This window comes from Gopherus evgoodei, chromosome 2 (genome assembly GCF_007399415.2).
Source record: "Gopherus evgoodei ecotype Sinaloan lineage chromosome 2, rGopEvg1_v1.p, whole genome shotgun sequence".
Classification (NCBI taxonomy): domain Eukaryota; kingdom Metazoa; phylum Chordata; order Testudines; family Testudinidae; genus Gopherus; species Gopherus evgoodei.
Window position 1 is genome coordinate 264,593,265 of NC_044323.1, and position 21,324 is coordinate 264,614,588.

At 44.2% G+C, this 21,324-nt stretch overlaps 1 protein-coding gene across 4 annotated transcripts in view; it reads right to left on the reverse strand.

Moving 5' to 3' along the window:
- The window catches only part of RSPO2 (R-spondin 2), a 176,751-nt gene extending 158,743 nt beyond the window's left edge, over nt 1–18,008 (reverse strand). For 2 of the 4 annotated variants that reach the window (XM_030549602.1, XM_030549599.1), the window contains exons 1-2: nt 17,633–17,757; nt 17,054–17,340 (exon numbers count right to left, since the gene is read on the reverse strand). In XM_030549602.1, coding sequence (XP_030405462.1) covers nt 17,054–17,147 — 94 coding nt within the window. In that variant the 5' untranslated portion in view covers nt 17,148–17,340; nt 17,633–17,757. Of the gene's footprint in view, nt 1–17,053; nt 17,535–17,632; nt 17,758–17,976 lie in introns of those variants that run through there. The other 2 variants (XM_030549601.1, XM_030549600.1) reach the window with 2 other exon arrangements.
- Between the last annotated feature and the right edge of the window lie 3,316 nt (nt 18,009–21,324).

Genomic DNA, 21,324 nt, shown 5'->3' on the forward strand with positions numbered 1-21,324 from the left:
GAGGAGGCAAGCTCAGAATCAGGCCCAATGCCTTGGCCATTTCACTCACAGTGTGACACTGAGTGTATTATGAGGTGTTCAATGGGGAAAGAAGAAATAGAGGAGGGAAAAGCTTATATAAAAGCTAGGTAGGAAGGTGGGAAGCAGAGCTCCTGGGACATGTGGAAAATCAGGGATAAGCTCAATAGCCCAGGTCACTCAGATTAACTCCTCTTTCCACCTTCACTTTCTTTTCATTTTGTTTAATTTCTCTTAAGTTTCTACTTCTGTTTTTTCCAAGCTTTGCCATTTTTGTTCATGTGAAACAGTATTAAAAAAGGAGGGGCATATTCCGGGAACTGTGTTGAACCTAAATTCTCGCTGAGGGGAAGTGACAGAACTGGGAGTTCCTGCTCCCTCCCTCCCCCCGGAGACCATGAAACAACATGAGGTTGTCAATGTTTCCTATAAATGGGCTAGGAGAATTATGAAGCTGCAGAGAGTTCAGCTTTCCAAACCTTTGTATCCTGGGAATTCCTCCAGAGTAAAGAACCCCAGAGGCTCTCCATGACGCCCCTCTGCCTAGCCAAGGGTGAGTTGGACTAAGACCCAAGTTAGCAATCACGAAGAACAAAAACCACTGTCTGAGAGCACTGCAGACAAGACCTATGGTTAATAAAGCACAGATGAATTAGGCACAGATTATATCCACACCTGAGGAGAGGAGAAATATAGCTCCTCTCCTTCCTGCCCCCCAAAAACAAGCTGAGCCAGATCTTTCTGGCGCAACCACTAGAAAGCCTCTGCAAAAGACTGTGTGTGCACATGGGTGAGTGGGGTGGAAATTACACAGTGGACACAACAATCACTCCTCCTTTTCCACATCTGCTGAGAGAAATATAGTCACGCCAGAATTCTGCAATTTCAGATTGAGGCTTGCACTATAATGACATCTTAAAGCAGAAAGGCAGCATGATTCAGTGGATATGGTAATGGACTGGGAGTCCAGAGACTTACATTCTATTCCCTGGCTCTGCCACTGATCTACTGCATGATGATGGCCAAGTCACAGCATCTATTTGTACCTCTGTTTGCTCCCCCCACCCCCCACTATGGCTGTCTTGTCTATTTACTCTTCAGGGCAGAGCTATCTTTCACTATGTTTCTGCACAGTGCCTAGCACAATGGGCCCCATAGGCACTACAGTAATACAGAAAATTATAATATTCTTTACAAACATTTGGTATATACTCTTTACAAACAGAGTCTCATAACACACAAGTCCCACTGAGATTACAATGAGGTTTTTGCTGCTGTAATATTTCTGAGTGAAAAAAATAAACTTGCATCAATTTAAACACTTTCCCTAAACACATTCTAAGAGAACCAAAAATTACTTTAATAACTTTAATACAAAAAACCCCAACCAGTTTCTTAAAAATTTTAGCCACAGATTTTCCTTTTTAATGAGCCTCAGTTCTGAAGAAGTCTTTGAAATCAGGCACATCGTGGGGAGAGTTCAATAAAGAGTGTACTGAATGAAAAAATACTGTGGTGACCTCTTGTAATTCCGTAACATTTCATCATCACAACAAAGAAACCACAACCCGCTGTCATCACAGCATCCTTGGAATCAGTGCTGTTCACTAGATAGCAATGTTTCATTGAGAAAAATATCTTGAGTTCAGGACACTTGTGCAGAACTGAGGTCTCTACAAGATGCAATAGCTGATTAACTGCCATGACAAAGCACAGGCATTATCTACTTCAGTCTATGGCAGCACCTCAGCATATGGATAAAGCAGAGTGTTAAGGCTTATATTAACATGGACCAAGGTCTTTCCTATCATTCAGTTGCTGCCATAGCAATATATCCATGAGAGAAAGACTAGGCTGCCTAGCTGTCCCAAAAGGAGCTTTGCTGGATGGAAGAGAGAGGTTAGCTGCATGACTTCTGCCCTCCTATCTGAAGATGACCATCCACACGAGTGAAACCTAGGGGAAAGTAGCTAGATCATCATGGGAAGGGGCGGGTTTGGGGAAAAGGGCAGCAATTTCAAGATGTACCTTAAACAAGGACAAGGGCTTCAGAATATAACATCCAAAGAGAAAGAATAAATAGGCAGAAGTTTTTCTGCAGACTTGCTAATAGATTCTTTAGGTAAATATGTCAGTAGATTTGTATGAAAGTGCATAATACCCACTACAGATCCTGTGGTAATACATGCCAGAAACTAGAAGTCATCATTAATACAAGCCTAGACTGAAATGGATCAGTGTTATTGTTGTGATGACATACTCCATCCAGCACATCAACTTCAAGCAATGCTAAGTGCTTGGGAAGTTTGTGCCGGTGTAGCTATAACATCGCAGATTCCTTTTGTAGAAACTATGGACTAGAGCAACATGGGGTTCCACTGGTGCAGCTAACCCCAGTATGTTACCAGGGTACATTTCCCAATACGGATCCTGTCTTAACTGATGTAGCTTGTCTACATTGAGGGGTTTACACCAGAGGAGCTGCACTAGTACAAAAGACACCCAGCATATATAGGGTCTAAAAGTTGAAATTGCTGTACTGCTTCTTTCTATACTTCTTTAGCAACACTTTTCCTACCATACTCCCTTCTCTTCACACATAACTTGTGCATTGTAAGTATTTACATTTGTAAGTAGAAAAATTATCCAGATAATAAAGAAGAAAAATCTGGAAAATTTTGCTAAAAAGGGACTTAATCCAATGGAGCAGAGTCCAGTACTGACCAATCCCTAATCCTAATCTGGATTATTTGTAGAAAAATATTAATTTCCTGTTTATAGGTGTTTGCATTTCTTAAATAGAATTAAAGACACCTTTAATCCTATAGTGACTATATGTGATGTTTTCTGTTATCCTCATCCATAAGTGTTCATAATTCAGTAGAAGGAATGTTTCTATTTACTCTGAAACATAATTCTGAAACTGTATAAGATTGTTGTAAACATTAGGTATAATTTGTTGAAGTCATTCAAACACACAATCTGTTTATATGATAGAAAGGGAAGAGATTAAGAGTTCAGCATAAGATTTTCTCAAAAAATCCCAGAAGTTAAGGGGCAAAAGCTTATAGCTACATAGAGTATTTGGCTGCAATTGATTACATATTTTGAGAGAGGGGGTATTTAATTGATGTAGGTATTGATTTCCATAGTCTGCAAACTATGAAGGCACCAAAATGATGTTCCAGGAGACTATGTTATTATACTGGATCAGGGGACCTCAATATTGTGGAGCACAACTTAATAAGAGATTGTTTTATGGGCATCTCTCCTCCCTTTGCCATCATATGATCAAGGTATTTAGGATATTAATTGTTTCCTTCTGCTTTCTTTTAGGAAGCCTTGTCTTCCCTTCCACCCTACCTATTTTATCTTTTTTATTTATGTCCTTTAAGTGGAACAACTCTTGATATAAAGAGGAAAATCTGGGAAAGGCAATCACCTACCTTTCCCATTCCATATTCACTAAACAAAATGTAGGACAATTATTTAGGTGTTTAACAAAAGCATATTTAAGACTAGATAAGATTAAAGCAAAGTTACATGAATCAATTTATTTGTATCACTGTAGTATCTGAGCATCATCACAAAGAAAAGCCAGCACTGCATGACCAGCCAGATCACCAGCAAGTGCTCCATTGACCACAGTTTGGTAATTGGAGATCAGAATCATAAGTGCGTCTTAGAATTTGAGATGTCTGAGACAGAACTATCCAAGGTCAGGGGGTGGGATTAGCTTCTCACACCTGCTGATGGTCTTGGAGGCTGTCAGAAATCCCCTTAATCTCTGGAGAAAAAAGATCTGATATGTACCTGAAGCTAAATGAGATTCTTGTGAAATCCCAAGGGTTCTAAGGCAGTTAGAGGTGTTGTCCCCCTGCCATACTTAGGAGCTTAGCCTTCATGCCAGCCTCCAACTAGTAGGTGTGTTGAAATCTGAAGCCTCAGTCTGTCAAAAGAACCCACCCACCCCCTCACCACAGAGCCTTCTGGCTGCTACAAAGATGCAGAGGAAGGCTGGCACTACTTTACACTTCAACCAACTTTATTTTTCGTCCTAATAAGTATCTCCAGAGCCTGACACTGTTGCTTTCAGCTTTTCCAAGCAGCAGCAGTGAGAAACCAGTTTGATTCATCTCAGTTCACTGCTCCTCAGATTCTGAATAGCAGTACTGAAAACTGAGAGACTGCTCACATCTCATTCTGGGGCAGCTTGGCAAGTCTCGAAGCATCAGTGTGAGCTGAAACAGTCAGTCTGCATAGTTAGAGAAACAGCACTTCATCAGGTCATGCTTGATTGGTGTTTGCAATGTTTTCTTTGCAACCACAAGGGCTGAAAACTTACTGTATAGTACAGCAATTTCAAGCGAATCTCGGCAGTGATGCCTCTTGATGATGTCCCTGCCGAAATGCAGCTGAAATTTGGCGGCATTTTGGCAGGTGCTCTCCCGGGGGCCAGGACGCAGGCATCTATATGTCAGACATATAGATGAACATAATTTGCTGGAGAAGAGTCAAAATGGTTTTTGTAAAGGGAAATTATGCCTCACCAATCTACTAGAATTCTTTGAAGGGGTCAACAAGCATGTGGACAAGGGGGATCCAGTCGATATGGTGTACTTAGATTTTCATAAAGCTTTTGACAAGGTCCCTCACCAAAGGCTCTTAAGCAGGGTAAGCTGTCATGGGATAAGCGGGAAGATCCTTTCATGAACTGGTAACTGGTTAAAAGATAGGAAACAAAGGCTAGGAATAAATGGTCAGTTTTCAGAATGGAGAGACTTAAATAGTGGTGTCCCCAAGGGGTCTGTACTGGGACCAGTTCTATTCAACATATTCATAAATGATGTGGAAAAAGGGGGAAACGGTGAGGTGACAACATTTTCAGATCATACAAAACTACTCAAGATAGTTAAGTCCTAGGCAGACTGCGAAGAGCTACAAAAGGATCTTTCAAAACTGGGTAATGTACATTGGAAAACATAATCCCAACTATACATATAAAATGATGAGGTCTAAATTAGCTGTTACCACTCAAGAAAGAGATCTTGGAGTCATTGTGGATAATTCTCTGAAAACATCCACTCAATGTGCAGCAGCAGTCCAAAATAACAAACAGAATGTTGGGAATCATTAAGAAAGGGATAGATAATAAGACAGTAAATATCATATTGCCTCTATATAAATCCATGGTACACCCACATTTTGAGTACTGCATGCAGATGTGGTCACCCCATCTCAAAAAAGATAGATTGGAACTGGAAAAGGTTCAAAAAAGGGCAACAAAAATGATTAGGAATATGGAACAACTGCCATATGAGGAGAGATTAATAAGACTGGGAGTTTTCATCTTGAAAAAGAGACGACTAAGCGGGTTATGATAGAGGTTCATGACTCGTGTGGAGAAAGTAAATAAGCAAGTATTATTTACTCCTTCTCATAACACAAGAACTATGGTCACCAAATGAAATCAATAGACAGCAGATTTTAAACAAACAAAAGGAAGTTTTTCACACAACGCACAGTCAACTTGTGGAACTCCTTGCCAGAGGATGTTGTGAAGGCCAAGACTACATAACAGGGTTCAAAAAAGAACTAGATAAGTTCATGGAGGTCCATCATAGCTATTAGCCAGGATGGACTGAGATGATGTCCTAGTGTCTGTTTGCCAGAAGCTGGGAATGGGTGATGAGATGGATCACTTGATGATTACCTGTTCTGTTCATTCCCTCTCGGGCACTTGGCATTGGCTGCTGTCAGAAGACAGGATACTGAGCTAGATTGACCTTTGGTCTGCTCCAATATGACCGTTCTTATGCATTTCAGGGGGTTGTGACCAGCCTCCCTATTTAATAGCTTTATGGAAGTGGTGGGGGGGCAATGTCCTAAAACTTTTTTCTGCTGTAACATAGGGTCACAAGATGGAAAAGTTTGACAACCACTTCACTAGATCTGTGCAAAAACAACCCGTGTTGCTTGATTAAGAAAAATTACTCTCTCTGCTTTTTCAAGGAAAAACCTCAATTCCAGAAAAATGTAGTGAGAGTTCTCTTGTAATCAATGTTATAAAAAAAGCAGATTCCTGATCTTCTTATTTCTCTCTACTGCAACTAAGGGCATGTCTACACTACAAAGTTAAGTCAACTTAATGTAAGTTGATATCCAGCTGCTGCAGTAATTAAGTCAGTGGTGCATGTCCACACCACGCTGATTGTGTCGGTGGAGTGCGACCTCACTAGCATCCCTTGCATCGATGCACAGAGCACTGCATCATGACTAGCTATCCCACAGTGCAGCTAGCCACAGGGGGTTTTGGGAAGGGCTTGCAGTGCCTCATGGGACCAAAACATTGTTGCAGGGTGGGAATAGGATCATGGCTTCAGCCTCTCAAGATGCAGTTTCCTCCCTCCCTCCCCTGATATCAAGAGTAAATAACCCATACTTTTCTCACGCCTTTTTTTGAAAGCCAGGCTTAGCCAGGCATACATCATAACCCAAGAAGCATAGACCAACTGAGCTGTGCACTCTTGTTGTGAGCATTACAGACAATTCACACCTTATCTTGCAGTACTTCCAGAGCTGAGACAGGAGTTGTCGTGCGGAACGTTGCAATGTCATTCAAGCAACCCTGCTGCAAGCCATAGAATCAAACAATTCCCAGTTGCTGCTGGCAGTTACACAGCAGCTGAACACAGTGAAGTGCTGTTTCTAGTCCCGGGAAACAAGCACTGACTGGTGGGATCGCATCATTATGCAGCAATGGGATGACAAGCAGTGGCTGCAGAATTTCAAATGTGGAAGGCCACTTTCCAGGAACATTGTGCAGAGCTCTCCCCAGTCCTGTAGCACAACAATGCTAAAAATGAGACCTGCTCTTACAGTGGAGAAGCAAGTGGTGATCGCTCTGTGGAAGCTTGCAATGCCAGACTGCTAACAGTAAGTGGGGAATCAATTCAGAGTTGGTAAACCCACAGTGAGAGACGTTGTGATCCAAGTGTGCAGGGCCATTAAACAACATCTGCTAAGAAGGATAGTGACACTGGACAACATGCAGGTCATAGTGGATGGTTTTGCCACAATGGGGTTCCCTAACTGCAATTTGGCAATAGATGGCATGCAATCCCTCTCTTGGTACCAGACTGCCTAGCCAAAGAGTACATAAGCCGAAAGGAGTACTTCTTTATGGATGCAAGTGCTGGTGGATCACAGGGGGTGTTTCATCGACCTCAATGTGGGATGGCCAGGAATGCAGGTCTATCCAGAAAGCTGCAATCAGGAACTTCCTTTCCAGATCACAAAATAACCACTGATGATGTTGAAATGCCAATAAATGATCCTGGGAGACCCAGCCTATCCCTTGCTCCCATGGCTCATGAAGCCATACTCTGGCCGCCTGGACAGCAGTAAAAAGAAGTTCAACAACAGGCTGAGCAAATGCAGAATGGTGGTGGAATATGCCTTTGGATGGTAAAAGGGCTGCTGGCAAAGTTTGCTTACTAGGTTACTCCTCAGTGAAAGCAATATCCCCATTGTTATCGCTCCATAATATTTGTGAGGCAAAGGGTGAGAAATTTCTGGAGGGGCGGGGCATGGAGATAGCCTTGCAGCTAATTTTGAGCTGCCAGATACCAGGGCGATAAGAGGAGACCAGCAAGGAGCTCTGCATCGTCAGGAAGTTTTGAAAACCCATTTCAATAACGAGCCACAGAAATGTCGCTGCTTGCCTGCGTTGTGCCTTCCCATACCATCCCCTCCGTGGCATTAGTTTCCCTGTACCTCCTCTATTCCCCCAAAACCTCCATGATTGGAATAAATAAAGAGCATTTCATTCTCAAAGTGTTGACTTTTATTGCACAAAGAAACTGAAAAAACAGAAAAATAATTTAACCTTGAGCAAATGATGTGATAAAATTGGGACGGGAGAAACCAAGTTAGCTTGTCTGTGAAAGCACAGTACTCTTGCCCATCAAATGTCTTTGAATGGCTGACTTTTATTCTTAGTACCCTTTCCCAGTGTTGAGTGGAAAGAATACTGGACTTCCCCTCCCCCCACCTCCTGGAATGTTTGGGAGAAGGGGATTGGGAACAGGGTTATGCTTGTAGGCAGTTCTGCAGAGGGAGCCAAACTGCATTTCTTGAAGCTCTACCAGATGCCTCAACATGTCTGATTGGTCCTTCATAATCCGCAGCATCTCATCCTGAGTGGCATGCTCATGCTCCTGGGATACTTTCCTGCTGTCCATGTCCAGTTTTTCAGACAATGAAATCCTCCTGGTTCTTAACTCCATGTAAGCTCTCCCAGAAGCGGTCATTATCTCACATGTCATTGTGCAGTCTCTTTTTCCATCTTCTATCTGTAAAAGCCTCTCCGCCAGTGTGGAGGACGTGCTGAAGGCCAAGCCTTCCACTGTAAGGCAGGCAAAGCACAAGGCAACCACTGTCAGTTATACCCTGGGTCTAGTACAAAGTTGCTATTTAAAAAACACTCCCCTTATTACGCTCAAGTGGAAGCCAGAACATAATCAGAATAACTAGCTATTCAACAAACCAGTTTGCTGTTCCAGCCATGGCGAGTATGGCCCAGAAGCTTGTGCTGCAACTTCTGGGAAACCCACGTCGGGAGCACAGGTGGGCAGATGGACAATAACCTCTCCTCCTAGCAACACGGATGTTGCTCTGAGACCTGAGACCAGCATTAAGCCTTCCAAATTGGGGTCTTCATCTGAGGCAGCTCTAGGGGAGGGGTGGTTTGCAGCCATGAGAGAACACAGGAAGCCCACTCCCCTTCCCTTAATGTTGGTGGTAATAGTCATGCTGGACTTGCAGAATCTGAGGTCAGTGCTGACCCCTGCCAACTAAAGCATCAGCATGTTAGGGAAAGTGTGGTTGAGGGACCCAGAAATCACCATACGTGGTGGATAATATGCTCTATTGTTTCCTGTACGAGCACTTATAATGAAAACTTCCACGGTTTTCCCTAGGTGACCCTATGTGATATTAGTTTTCTGGGGGTAACAGAGGTGGCAAGGGAGCAGATGCTGTAAGCATCTGGATACAGAGTTGGTCCTCGTCTGCTGTGCTGTGTACCACAATGATGCCAGCAGAGTTAATATTGGAGTAGCGTGGGGAAGTCTTCCACTGTAGTGGAAGAAATAAGGCAGCCCTCCCCTGAAACTGTCTGCAAAGGATCACAGAGTACCTCCATAAAAATTTCCTAGAGATCTCCATGAAGGATTCCCAGGCCATCCCTGTACACATAAACAGTCTTTTCTGTGGGGCACTCTCTGCCTAGCTGGAGCAGCCACTGGGAAGGACTTTTCCTTCAGATTAAACACAAAATATAAGAACATATAACCCCTACAGTTTGATTGAAATTGCATACTTACCAGAAGTGCCTTCCCTGGCATCACATTCAACCATGATGCTGTCCTACAACTGGCTGGGTTCTGGGGTTAAAAATAGCTCCTGACTCTCTGAGAGAATGGATCCACCTCTCGTCTGTCTCCCTTTTTCCTCCTTTTTCCTCACCCAGAATGTCCTCCTCATTGTTGCCTGAGGTGGCCCCAGACTCAGACTCCTTGGAGTATCCACACTGCATTTGGGGATAGTGGTGGGGTTGCCACTGAGAATCACATGCAGCTCATTGCAGAAGCAGCATGTCTGTGGTGCAGAATCAGAATGAGTGTTTGCCTCCCTTGTCTTCTGGTACGCTTGCCGAAGTTCTCTGATTTTCATGCAGCACTGTTGTGTGTTCCTGGTTTAGCCCTTCTCTCCCATGCCCTGGGCAATCTTTTCATTCATGTCTACATTTCTTCAGTTGGGTCGGAGCTGTGCCTGCACAGCCTCTTCTTCCCACAGATCTATAAGATCCACCACCTCCTGTGTACTCCAGGCTGCAGCATGTTTGGGGCATTGAGTCACCATGATCAGCTGGGTTGGCTAGTTCTCCATGCTGATCAAACAGGAAATGGGAACTCAAAAGTTCCGGGGTTTTAACAAGGGAGGAGCTGTTTCCTGTGTATGTGGCTGCTGTGCAGCAGAGTTGAAAATGATCTCCAGAGCAGTCACAGTGGAGCATTTTGGGACACCTTCTGGAGGCCAATTCACTCAACTTACACAAGGTGCATTTACACTGCCTCTCTGGTGACCACCAACATTGAATTAAGCACTACGCCTCTCATGGAGGTGGAGTAATTAAGTCAACTTTACAGGCAAGTTAGGTCAGCAGAAGGGATCGGGTAGTGTAGACGCATACATTATTAGGTCGACATAAGGTGGCTTCCATTCATCTAAGCTTGTAGTGTAGACCAGGCCTAAGAATCTGACTTACCCAGCCTAGTCTGGATGTAGCCTTAGACCTACGTATGTTTTGTACTCAAAAGTCAAAGATAGAAGGTAACTTGTTTTTCATAATTTTAAGGCCAGAAGGGCCATTATGATCATCTAGCCAGACATCCTGCATAACACAGCCCATAGATTTCACCCAGTTCAACAATTTGTAGCTGAACAAGAGCATCTCTTTTAGAAAGACATGCAATGTTGGTTTAAAGACTCAAAGTGAGGGAGAATCTACCACATCCAAGTGGTTACCTTCACTGTTAAAATGTTAACCTTGTTTTCAATTTGAACTTTGCCGACTTTAACTTCTAGCCATTGGGTTTTGTTATGCTTTTGCTTGCTAGATTAAAGAGCCCTCTAGAATCAGATATCTTCTCCTTATATTGGTGATTATAGCCATGTTGCCTCAACCTTCTCTTTGATAAGCTAAATATATTGAGCTCCTTCTCAACCTATATTTTCCAGACAACAACTTATTCTTGTAGTTTTTATTTTAGCCCTCTCTAATTTTTCCATGTCTCTTTTTAGAATGTAGACATGAGAACTAGATTCAACATTCTAGTAGTGATCTCACCAATCCTGTACAGATAGTCATAGAATCATAGGACTGGAAGGAAGCTCGAGAGGTCTTCTAGTCCAGTCCCCCATACTCATGGCAGGGCTACATATTATCTAGGCCATCCCTGACAGGTGTTTAGCTAACTAAAAATGTCCAGTGATGGAGATCCCACAACCTCCCAAGGCAGTTTGTTCCAGTGCCTAGCCACCAACAGTTAGGAAATTTTTACTAATGTCCAACCTAAACCTCTCTTGCTGCAATTTAAGCCCATTGCTTCTTGTCCTATCCTCAGAGGTTAACAAGAAAAATTTTTCTCCCTCCTCCTTAATAACAACCTTTTTATGTACTTGAAAACTGTCCCCCTTCAGTATTCTCTTCTCCAGACTAAACAAAAAAACTTTTGAGTACAGAATTTTTCCCATTTTGCATCAGGATGAACCCCATGATCTTTCCAGGTTTTTTATGATTCAGAGGAGGGACTTAAACCTCAGTCTCCCATATCCTAATTGAGTGCCAAAGCCACTGGGCTCTTGGCTGTTACAGGTAGTACCACCTCCCTGTTACTGTTCAGTATTCACCTATTAATACATCCAAGTACCATATTAGACCTTTTGTCACAGCATCACATTATAGCCTGGTTATCTATAATGACCACCAAGTCCTTTTCAGAGTCACTGCTTTCCAGAACCCAATCCCTCATCCTGTAAGTAAGGATCCTGTTCCTAGATGTTTTAAGATAATTTTGGTTTGAAGCTTTTGATCTCTCACGTGTCCCTGATGCTGGATATTCACTCAAATGCATAATGCAGTAAACTGCACAACCCCAAGAGGTGTTATTTTGACACTGGCTGCAATTGGTAAGGCACACAAGACAAGCCTGGTGACCACTAAAGGAGATAAGAATAGGGACCTGAAAACAACCCAAGGCATTTTAAGACCAGTGTAAAAGCAGGCACTTAAGTAAGTAAGTATCCAAGCTGTCAGGAACACCATCCCTGATGATGCCACAGCACAACTGGCTGCTGAGCTCTGTGCCTTTATACTTACACACAACTATTTCAAATTTGATGACAATATATATCTCCAGATCAGTGGCACTGCTATGGGCACCCGCATGGCCCCACAATATGCCAATATCTTCATGGCCGACCTGGAACAACGCTTCCTCAGCTCTCGTCCACTCACACCCCTTCTCTATCTACGCTACATTGATGACATCTTCATCATCTGGACCCATGGGAAGGAGACTCTGGAAAAATTCCACCATGATTTCAACAGCTTCCACCCCACCATCAACCTCAGCCTGGAACAATCTACACGGGAGGTCCACTTTCTTGACACCATGGTGCAAATAAGTGATGGTCACATTAACACCACCCTATATTGAAAACCCACCGACCGCTATGCCTACCTTCATGCCTCCAGCTTCCATCCCAGGCACATCACACGATCCATTGTCTACAGCCAAGCACTGAGGTACAACCGCATCTGCTCTAACCCCTCAGACAGAGACCAACACCTACAAAATCTCCACCAAGCATTCTCGAAACTACAATACCCGCATGAGGAAATAAGGAAACAGATCAACAGAGCCAGACGTGTACCCAGAAGCCTCCTACTGCAAGACAAACCCAAGAGAGAAACCAACAGGACTCCACTGGCCATCACATACAGCCCCCAGCTAAAACCCCTCCAACGCATCATCAAGGATCTACAACCCATCCTGGACAATGATCCCACACTTTCACAGTCCTTGGGTGGCAGGCCAATCCTTGCCCACAGACAATCTGCCAACCTGAAACATATTCTCACCAGTAACTGCACACCACACCATAATAACTCTAGCTCAGGAACCAATCCATGCAACAAACCTCGATGCCAACTCTGCCCACATATCTACACCAGCGACACCATCACAGGACCTAACCAGATCAGCCACACCATCACTGGTTCATTCACCTGCACATCCACCAATGTAATATACGCCATCATATGCCAGCAATGCCCCTCTGCTATGTACATCGGCCAAACTGGACAGTCTCTACGGAAAAGGATAAATGGACACAAATCAGACATTAGGAATGGCAATATACAAAAACCTGTAGGAGAGCACTTCAACCTCCCTGGCCACACTATAGCAGACCTTAAGGTGGCCATCCTGCAGCAAAAAAACTTCAGGACCAGACTTCAAAGAGAAACTGCTGAGCTTCAGTTCATCTGCAAATTTGACACCATCAGCTCAGGATTGAACAAAGACTGTGAATGGCTTGCCAATTACAGAACCAGTTTCTCCTCTCTTGGTTTTCACACCTCAACTGCTAGAACAGGGCCTCATCCTCCCTGATTGAACTGACCTCGTTATCTCTAGCTTGCTTGCTAGCACACATATATATACCTGCCCCTGGATATTTCCATTACATGCATCTGAGGAAGTGGGTATTCACCCACGAAAGCTCATGCTCCAAAACGTCTGTTAGTCTATAAGGTGCCACAGGATTCTTTGCTGCTTTTACAGATCCAGACTAACACGGCTACCCTCTGATACATAAGTATCCAAGAGAACTGTAAAATTCAATTATGCCTTACAAATCATGAAATGGAAAGGAGATACTTTGGTATACAAGATTAGTCTACTGGCATTTCACCTATATTACTTTAAAATATGTTTTAAAACAGTTTCTGCAGGAAGAGTAAACAATCTTCCTAGTAAATTCCAAGTAAATCCTAGCACTCTCGGACAAAGACTTCCCACTCCCATAAGAATATTGATATGAATTAACCATAGCAAATAATATTTTAGTGCTGCAGCAGAAAATTGTTAAGTGTAGAGAAATGAGAGTGTAAGTTACATATGTTTGTTTATAACTTTTTTCCTGTTGCACTAATAGAAATCTCTTGATTGAGAAATTTAAAGAATAAATTTCTGATGTGACCTGTTCATTTTATATTGTGAAATCAATGCCTGTTAGGAATCAAACTGTAAACCTCAAATTTTTCATCCACTTTTATTGTATTATGTTACATAATTTGGTCTGGGATGGGAAAGCGGGAGAAGGAGGAAGGAAAACATATGATCAGCTTTCTCCAGTATTTACTATACTCTCCTGGAAATGCTAGCTATAAACCCCATTTCCTATGCACAGAAACACAGATCCACAGGTCATTGTCCAGATTTTTAAAATGCTTTGTTTTTTTAAAATCAGTTAATAGGATAAATTTGCTTGACATTCCAAACTGGTTGCAATTGATTCCTACTGCACAGGAGAAATTATCTATGTCAACAATTTTATTTCATTAAGAAAATGATATTATGGAGCAGCTGAGATCATATACTATACATAATAGAATGCCAGAAAATTTCTAACTGCCAGTACCCCACAGTGAATGCCTGATTATTTACAGATGGGAAATGGAAAAATTGTGAAATTACAGAAATTTTGAATCCTGAACTCAGACATTACTTCAGTCTTTATATTGCATGGTAGATGTCAATTATAATTTCAAATATATTCACAGATCTTGCCTTTAGCTCTTATCAGCCACTTTTATTTCTTTAAAGTTTATTAACTGAAACTATATTGCATTCTCCGCAGTCCAAAATGAAAGCCTTAGGTGATAGCACAAAACAGATCCAGCAAGTCAACTGTCAATAGCAATGTTATTTCATGAGTAGTCAAATGTCCATCAAGAAACTAATTTAAATCAATCTCCTTTGGGAAAGCCAGTTGTCCAACAAGTACAACAATTGATCTAAGATCAATCAGTGAACATGAGATCAATTAAAACCAGCTTAAGTTTTTGTAGGGGGACAATTCACGCAACTCAAGTTAGATCTCTATTCATTTCTATACTCCCACAATGCAATCCTTAAGCTGTGTTGTAAAGCAGAAATACTACTATCACTCTCCACTGTCTAGCCAGCACTCTAAGTAGTTCCACATTTAATTAAAGACACAGTGTACCCTTTGTTAGCACAGATAGTCAGTCTGGTCACTTTAAAGGACTGCTGCAGTTTTAGCCAGGCATACAAAAATTTAATTCTGCAAACCATCTGTTGGAAAAACATCAGAACTAAATCATTTTCCAATGTAATTTTGACCCACTCAGAAGTTTAATGTGCCTGAAAGTATAAGCCTCTTCTGCTTAGCAGTTTATTAGGACTTATTTTTGCTAAGCACTGGAGATGTTAACAGGTTTACCAACAACCTTTTGGTTACAAAGTCTCATGAAATGTGAGAAGTAATAGCTGAATTACCAGATTGTTCTTAACTATGGTGGGGGGAGAGAAGAGTGAGGAAAGTGAAAACTAATATAACTGCTTAAGTTTAGATAGATACCTATAGTTGTTCTAGATGAGGGCAAGACCTAGAAAAAACAACGCTGAAATTTAGAGAGAAGATGCAGTAACACTTTTGTCCACATGGGTGCTGTAATGACATATTCCACAACACCAATAACTAATCTCTAGCAATTCCAGTTTTTGAAAACCTCCAATATCTGGAAGCAAAACAAATTAAAACTTTGTGATAATTCTCTAAAATGCATTCCTCATACAAAATCTTCTCTCTGTGTGTCGTTAAGGTGTACTTCAAGAATCTCGCTATTTAGAAAGCAAGGATCCCTCTCAAAACTTCTTAAATTGATTTTTAAAAACGAATGTGTGCCAAAATCAATTATCAATCTCCTTACATTATAAAGTGCCCAATTCCTTGAGACAATATAATGAGGAAACAAGACTCTACTAACGCCTAACCTAAACAAGTATGTACTTAACAAAATCCTATTTTAGTCCTGAAATACATTTACATCTTTTTTTCAAACTAAAAATATTCTTTCATAGATATAAACCAACAGTATTGTGTAAAAGCCTTTGACTGGTTTGAAACTAATTTACAGGGTAAATGACAAAGTAGTTTACTTCCAGTGGTAAATACAAGCTCATTAGTAGTTCTAGATCTATGCAAGGTAATAACTTCTGAAGGGTAGAATAATTTACCATGTGCAACTAATCACCATAGGCATAAGACCAGATCCCCTCTGTAAAACGAGCTCAGGCGTACTCGGAACTGAGAAGTGCTGCATCCGCTTGGCAAAGGGCATTAACTCAGTCCCGGAGAAGCAGAGCTAAAGTGAGAACAGTTTAATAGAGCAGTGAGAGACGGGCAGAAGCGCTGTCCCGGGGAGGGCCAGATGGCAGGAACATTTCTCCGTAAAGCCCGTTATAAACAGATCACCTCTCAGGCTGGGCAGGGGACGAGTCAGGACCTATTACCGTAGAATCACCAGCCCTGTCACGACTATCTCCTGGGACAAAGGGGAGTCTCTGGGGCTGCCATGGCCATCAATGTACCTGCCACTTTTAGATTCACTGCCGCTCTGTTCACCAGCACGTCTAATGTCCTGTACCTGGATCCAGCCCTGTTGGTGCTGGGATGGGCAGTCGCATCGCACACGCAATGTCCCCCTTTCACTTACAGGCTCCCGGCACCCAATCGACCCTATTCTAAATAGACCCCCCTGCAAACTGGGCGTCGCAGCGTACAGCGCCGACCCCCTGTTTCAGCACGATCCCTCCCGTCCCCCAGCAGAGAGCCAAGTTCAGCGCCTGGTCCCACGGCTCTAGCTGACAAATGCAGCCAAGCGCAGGTCGGCTGGGATTTTCAACTCCCTGCCTGCAAACGGCTAACGGGGATTTCCTCCGTTTGGGACCAACCAGCCCACGGGTGTCTCTGCGAGTTAGCGCAGCGCCGAACCCCTTAGGGGAGCGGGGACTCAAGGCAGGGCACCTGAGGCTGTGCCTTTTGTCGATGGGGTTTTAAACCACCTTGCCAGGCAGCCGAGCTCAGTGGGGAGGACAAGAGCGACTGTACCTCCCGAACCAGCTCGCGGGAGCAGGCAGGACGCATTTGCTGCTCCTCAATAAGTCACTTTAGGCTAAGGCTGCACAGTGCCACCAGCGCACACTCCCTCCTCCCGGGGATCTGACAGGTCCCCGGCCACGCGTGCGGGACAAGCGCTCCCACCCCGCGCGTGCGGCCTCGAACCCGGACCCAGCCGCCGCCGGCCCGGGCTAGGCAGAGGGGCAGCCGCCGGCGGTCCGCACAGCCCCGGGGGAGCAGTGGGTGCCACACTACTGACCTCTCTTGCTGCGTCTCCAGCGGCTGGCTTGGCAGTGGCTGTAATCCATACAGTTCAGGACGAGCAAAGCAAAGGAGAAGAGGCGAAACTGCATCCTGGGCGGCGAGGGGGCAGCTTCTCTCCGAGGGGACAAATCAGCCGGCTGGCGGGGCCAGGGCAGGAGGTGCCAGGCTGAGCGCAAGGGGCCGCAGTGGTAGGATCCAGTCCGGCTGCGGAGTCACCACCCGCCGGCCGCTCCCCTGCCCAGGCGCTGCGAACTGGCAGCAGCTCCCAGCATCTCCTTTGATCTGCAGACAAGGAGCAGAGCTGGGTGTGTGTGTGGTTGGGGGGGGGGGGGGCTAAGTCCCACCCTCCCTGCCTGCACCGAGGCCACGGGGATGGCAAAGCGGAGAGGACCAGCCAAAAGCCCCAACTCTGCCCCAGGTGGCTGCACTGGGGGAGCCCGGGGCAGGCTCGGCCGGGGCTCGCTGTGCCAAGCCAACGCCGGGCTCTTTTGTCCGCCCCCACCGGGGACTGGAGGGGCAGGAGCCCTGCGCCCCGGGGGCGAGAGCGGGGCAGGCTCTGGCGCACGGTCCGTACCTTCAGCGCCGAGCAGGCAGCGGAGCGGCCCCTCCAGCCATCCTGCGGCACCGGCAGCGGGTCAGGGAAGCGGCGCCCCTCGGCTCCCCGCTAGCAACACGTGGGCAGGCGAAGTTTGGGAGCCGGGGCGCAGGGGCTCCGCGGGGCGGCCGGAGAGGCTGCTGCCTGGCCGGGAGGCGACCCGGCGGTTTGTGCAACGTGCCCCTCGCCAGCCAGCCCCCCGCCTCTGCTGGGGAGCAACCAGTGGCGCTGCCGCCCCACGAGTCCGGCGGTGTCTCGCCTCCCGGCCCTTTTATCCCCGCGCTCCGGCTGTGACGTGGGGCTGTCCGGCGGGGCAGACTCACCCTCGCCCTCCGCAGCCGGGGCGCGCCAGAGGGATGCGCTGGGGGCTGGAGGCGGCAGTAAGTAGGTGGTGCTGTGGTCCACAGCATCTCGGAGCGGCTCCCGCGCCCCTTCCGCCAGGTCCTAGTGGTGCCTCAGGGTCCTAAAGCCCTATGCGTGGCAGCCTCCCTCCCCGGGTTTTGAATGGCAAAAGCCGCAGCCTCGAGGCTCTCCTCCTCCGCAGGGGCCTAATGCACGAGCCACTTCTCCTCTACTGCTGCTCTCCAAAGTCCCATGTGCCTGCTGCTCGTGGTTGTGGGGCAGATGTTGACCGCACTGTAACTACTTACTCTCACATCTCAACTGTGTTTCTTTTTTCTGTTGCCAGTCGGCACCATACAGAATTTCCAATTTCTCTGCCTATGTCCCGAAGCCCCAGGCAGGGTCCTACAGCCTGATAGATCATCTCCTCCACCCCTTCCTCTGGGGCTCCTAAGGCCTGGGGCCCTTTGCACGGGAAGGATCCAAAGCCCTTTAAGTCAATAGAAATTCTCTCCTTGGTGTCAATGTGCTTTGTATAATACTTCAAGTCTCTACACAATCCTGGAGCTTCTCCTACAGCCCCTCCTCCCAAGTCCTTAAACCCTGGTCTACAATGTCTTCTACCCACCTTCATCTGTTCCCTGTTCTTCCCCAGACTGAAATCCTTGTTCATCTCCTCCTCTTTCTCTCCATTCCTTCAGTATCCAAAAAAACAGGTTCATCTTCTTTGCTTTGTGGTCTTTTCCTCCTGAAAACTGCTTACCTGAGGAAAGTCTCCAAGGGCAAATTAAGTATGATTTGGTGTTCCAGGTGCATTATAAAAACAATCTCCGGTTGACTCAAGATTTTCAGTAAATGAGGCCCTGAACCTGCAAGCTGTTTTGCAGAGGCGCACTTCCATGTCTGAAGAGAGCCTCACTAAAGTCAGCAGCCAACTCTGCTCAGTGGCTGATCTGTGTGGAACACCTTGCAGGATCAGAATAATGTAAGCTTTCTGGAGACCTCAAGCATAATCAATTGGAATAATGTGCTTGCACAGTATTGAACCAATTCATTATTTACCAGTCTGATTTCTTGTTTTTACAACACTTGAGCTCCATTCATTCAAAACTCAGCTTTATGTGTAGTGTGCTGACTGGAAAAAGATTTCATTCCACATAGCTCTGTAGAGAAGCCAAAATGCTGCTGCTGTTGCAATATAAAGCAATTGAACCTTTACATGCTTTATGGGGCTCCACAGAGCATGATCTTGAAGTATCCTAACTTCACTACACAGAAGATACAGTTCTTAAAATGAATGCTACTAATATTTGTATAATCCAAAAATCCTATATTATAGTATATTCTTATAGCTAGGAGACACATCTCCTGTGTGCTGAAGTCTTAATAATTTCTAAGCATGATACTTTCTTGGTGTGATATAAAGGTCTCTGTTGATTTATATTGCAGTGAATGAGACAAACTTTAATCTCAGTGAAAGCAGTGAGTGGTTTAGAGAGAATGATGTGCTTCCTCATTCTATGAAATATTGAAATGCTTTACTTCTAAACTTTAAAAACAAATATATGTCTATATAAACCATCTTCCAACATTTAACCTGTCAATCATCCTTTGCCTTGTCCTCCAAATTCATCATTCCATAAAGCCCACTCATGCATCTATCAAAACGTGATCTCCTCACTGATGTCACCTCTTGCTATCTTATGTTTGAATTGTTATCCTGTGTATTTTATGCTTGTCTGAAATAGGGACTGATCTTCTAAACACGTTCTCTGTGGCATAACAAGCACTTTGTCCAATAATAAGTGTCAATGAGTTTATTCAAGGTAACAGGCACCAAGGGTCTTCCTTCTGGCTCAAAAGCCTGTCCAATCAGACCCTATGTTCTGCAGTGTTTGCAGCATGTTGGAATTAGTCTAGAAACACCTTAAGGCAGGTACCTTGACATTTGTGTATTTATAAAATCCCTATATATTTAGAGCAGTGTATACGCTAAATAATAAAAGTATGAAGTCCCTTGTTAAATGGAGAAGACTACCCCATACAATAACAAAAATGTTTAAGGAGTGTAAGTAGCAAGTTCTCAGAATCTTAATGGCCATAGGTTAGTTCTACAACTGTGCAAAAAGAAATCTCTCTCTCAGTTTTAAAGGAAGGAGAAAGACTCCAACAGTTCTATTATTTAGTTCCAAGCTACAAGGGAAATATTTTCTTTTGTGAAAAATAAGTGAAGCAAGACCAGGCTTAATTCTTCTATCTTCTGTCAGACCCAATACTCTGTATGGTAAAACTATTCCCATAAAAATATATTATCTCAGCAAAAACACCCAGCAGCTTAAGCAGGGCGATTGTAGAGACAGTTAAGGAACTGTGAGTGGGGGGTAAAAAAGATATCTAAATAAATCCACATATATACTGAGCAAGAGAGAGAGTGCCTGCCCACTTCCATAACAACTCTCCTCTCTGAAATACACACTCTTCATTTACTGTCTCTGTTTTATTTGTCTCTGTATCAGTTGGATCCAATCTTGTACTTCTTGCTCTGGCAGAACTCCCAGCAATGTCTATGAGCATTTTGCCTGGGCAAGGAGAGGCTATATATGTATGTATGTTTTCATTAAGGCATAGAGAAGCAGATGGAAAGAGGGATAACATCTCTAAAATAATTGTTGTAGCTCTCAAGTTTAATTTCCACTTCTTTCTGTGAACAGGAGAGACACACTTACAACATAATAAGAAAAATATGCTTCAGTGATGTGTATCCTCCTCTTTCAAACTGGACCAGTACCAAAGCACCAGTTCCAGTCTGCCAGCTAGGGACACCCTACTATTCTTGTAAAGTGCCAGACTCAATTTGCCAGTATTGGAATATCATTAGCCAGCTTAAAAACCAAAAAATGACAGAAAAATCAAGATCCACTGGCCCAACAGGACTTTCCTTCTATGGATTTGGAGTATTTTTGTTTCATTGTAACTACAGGATATAGGAACCACACCATTTGTATAATAATCTAAGAGTTGCTCTAACATGGCATAAGAGGACAGGCCCTGCAGAGGACAAAGATGATATTTGAGCTATTTTTGCACTCCATCCCCTTACTTGCCCTCTGTGCAATTCAGGTGGGCCCCAGGCCTGGCCCTTTGTCTCCCACACACCTACACAATAACCCACGTGTATAACTATAGCTAGATTTTATTTCTACTTTGCATTCATTCTTTGTTGTCATCTGTACATTAGAAGGAGGGAAAAAATACATCAATATTTAAAAAGCGGCACTCTCCACAAGACAACTCTTTCACTCCTCACATGGACTGTGGGAGGAGTAAGG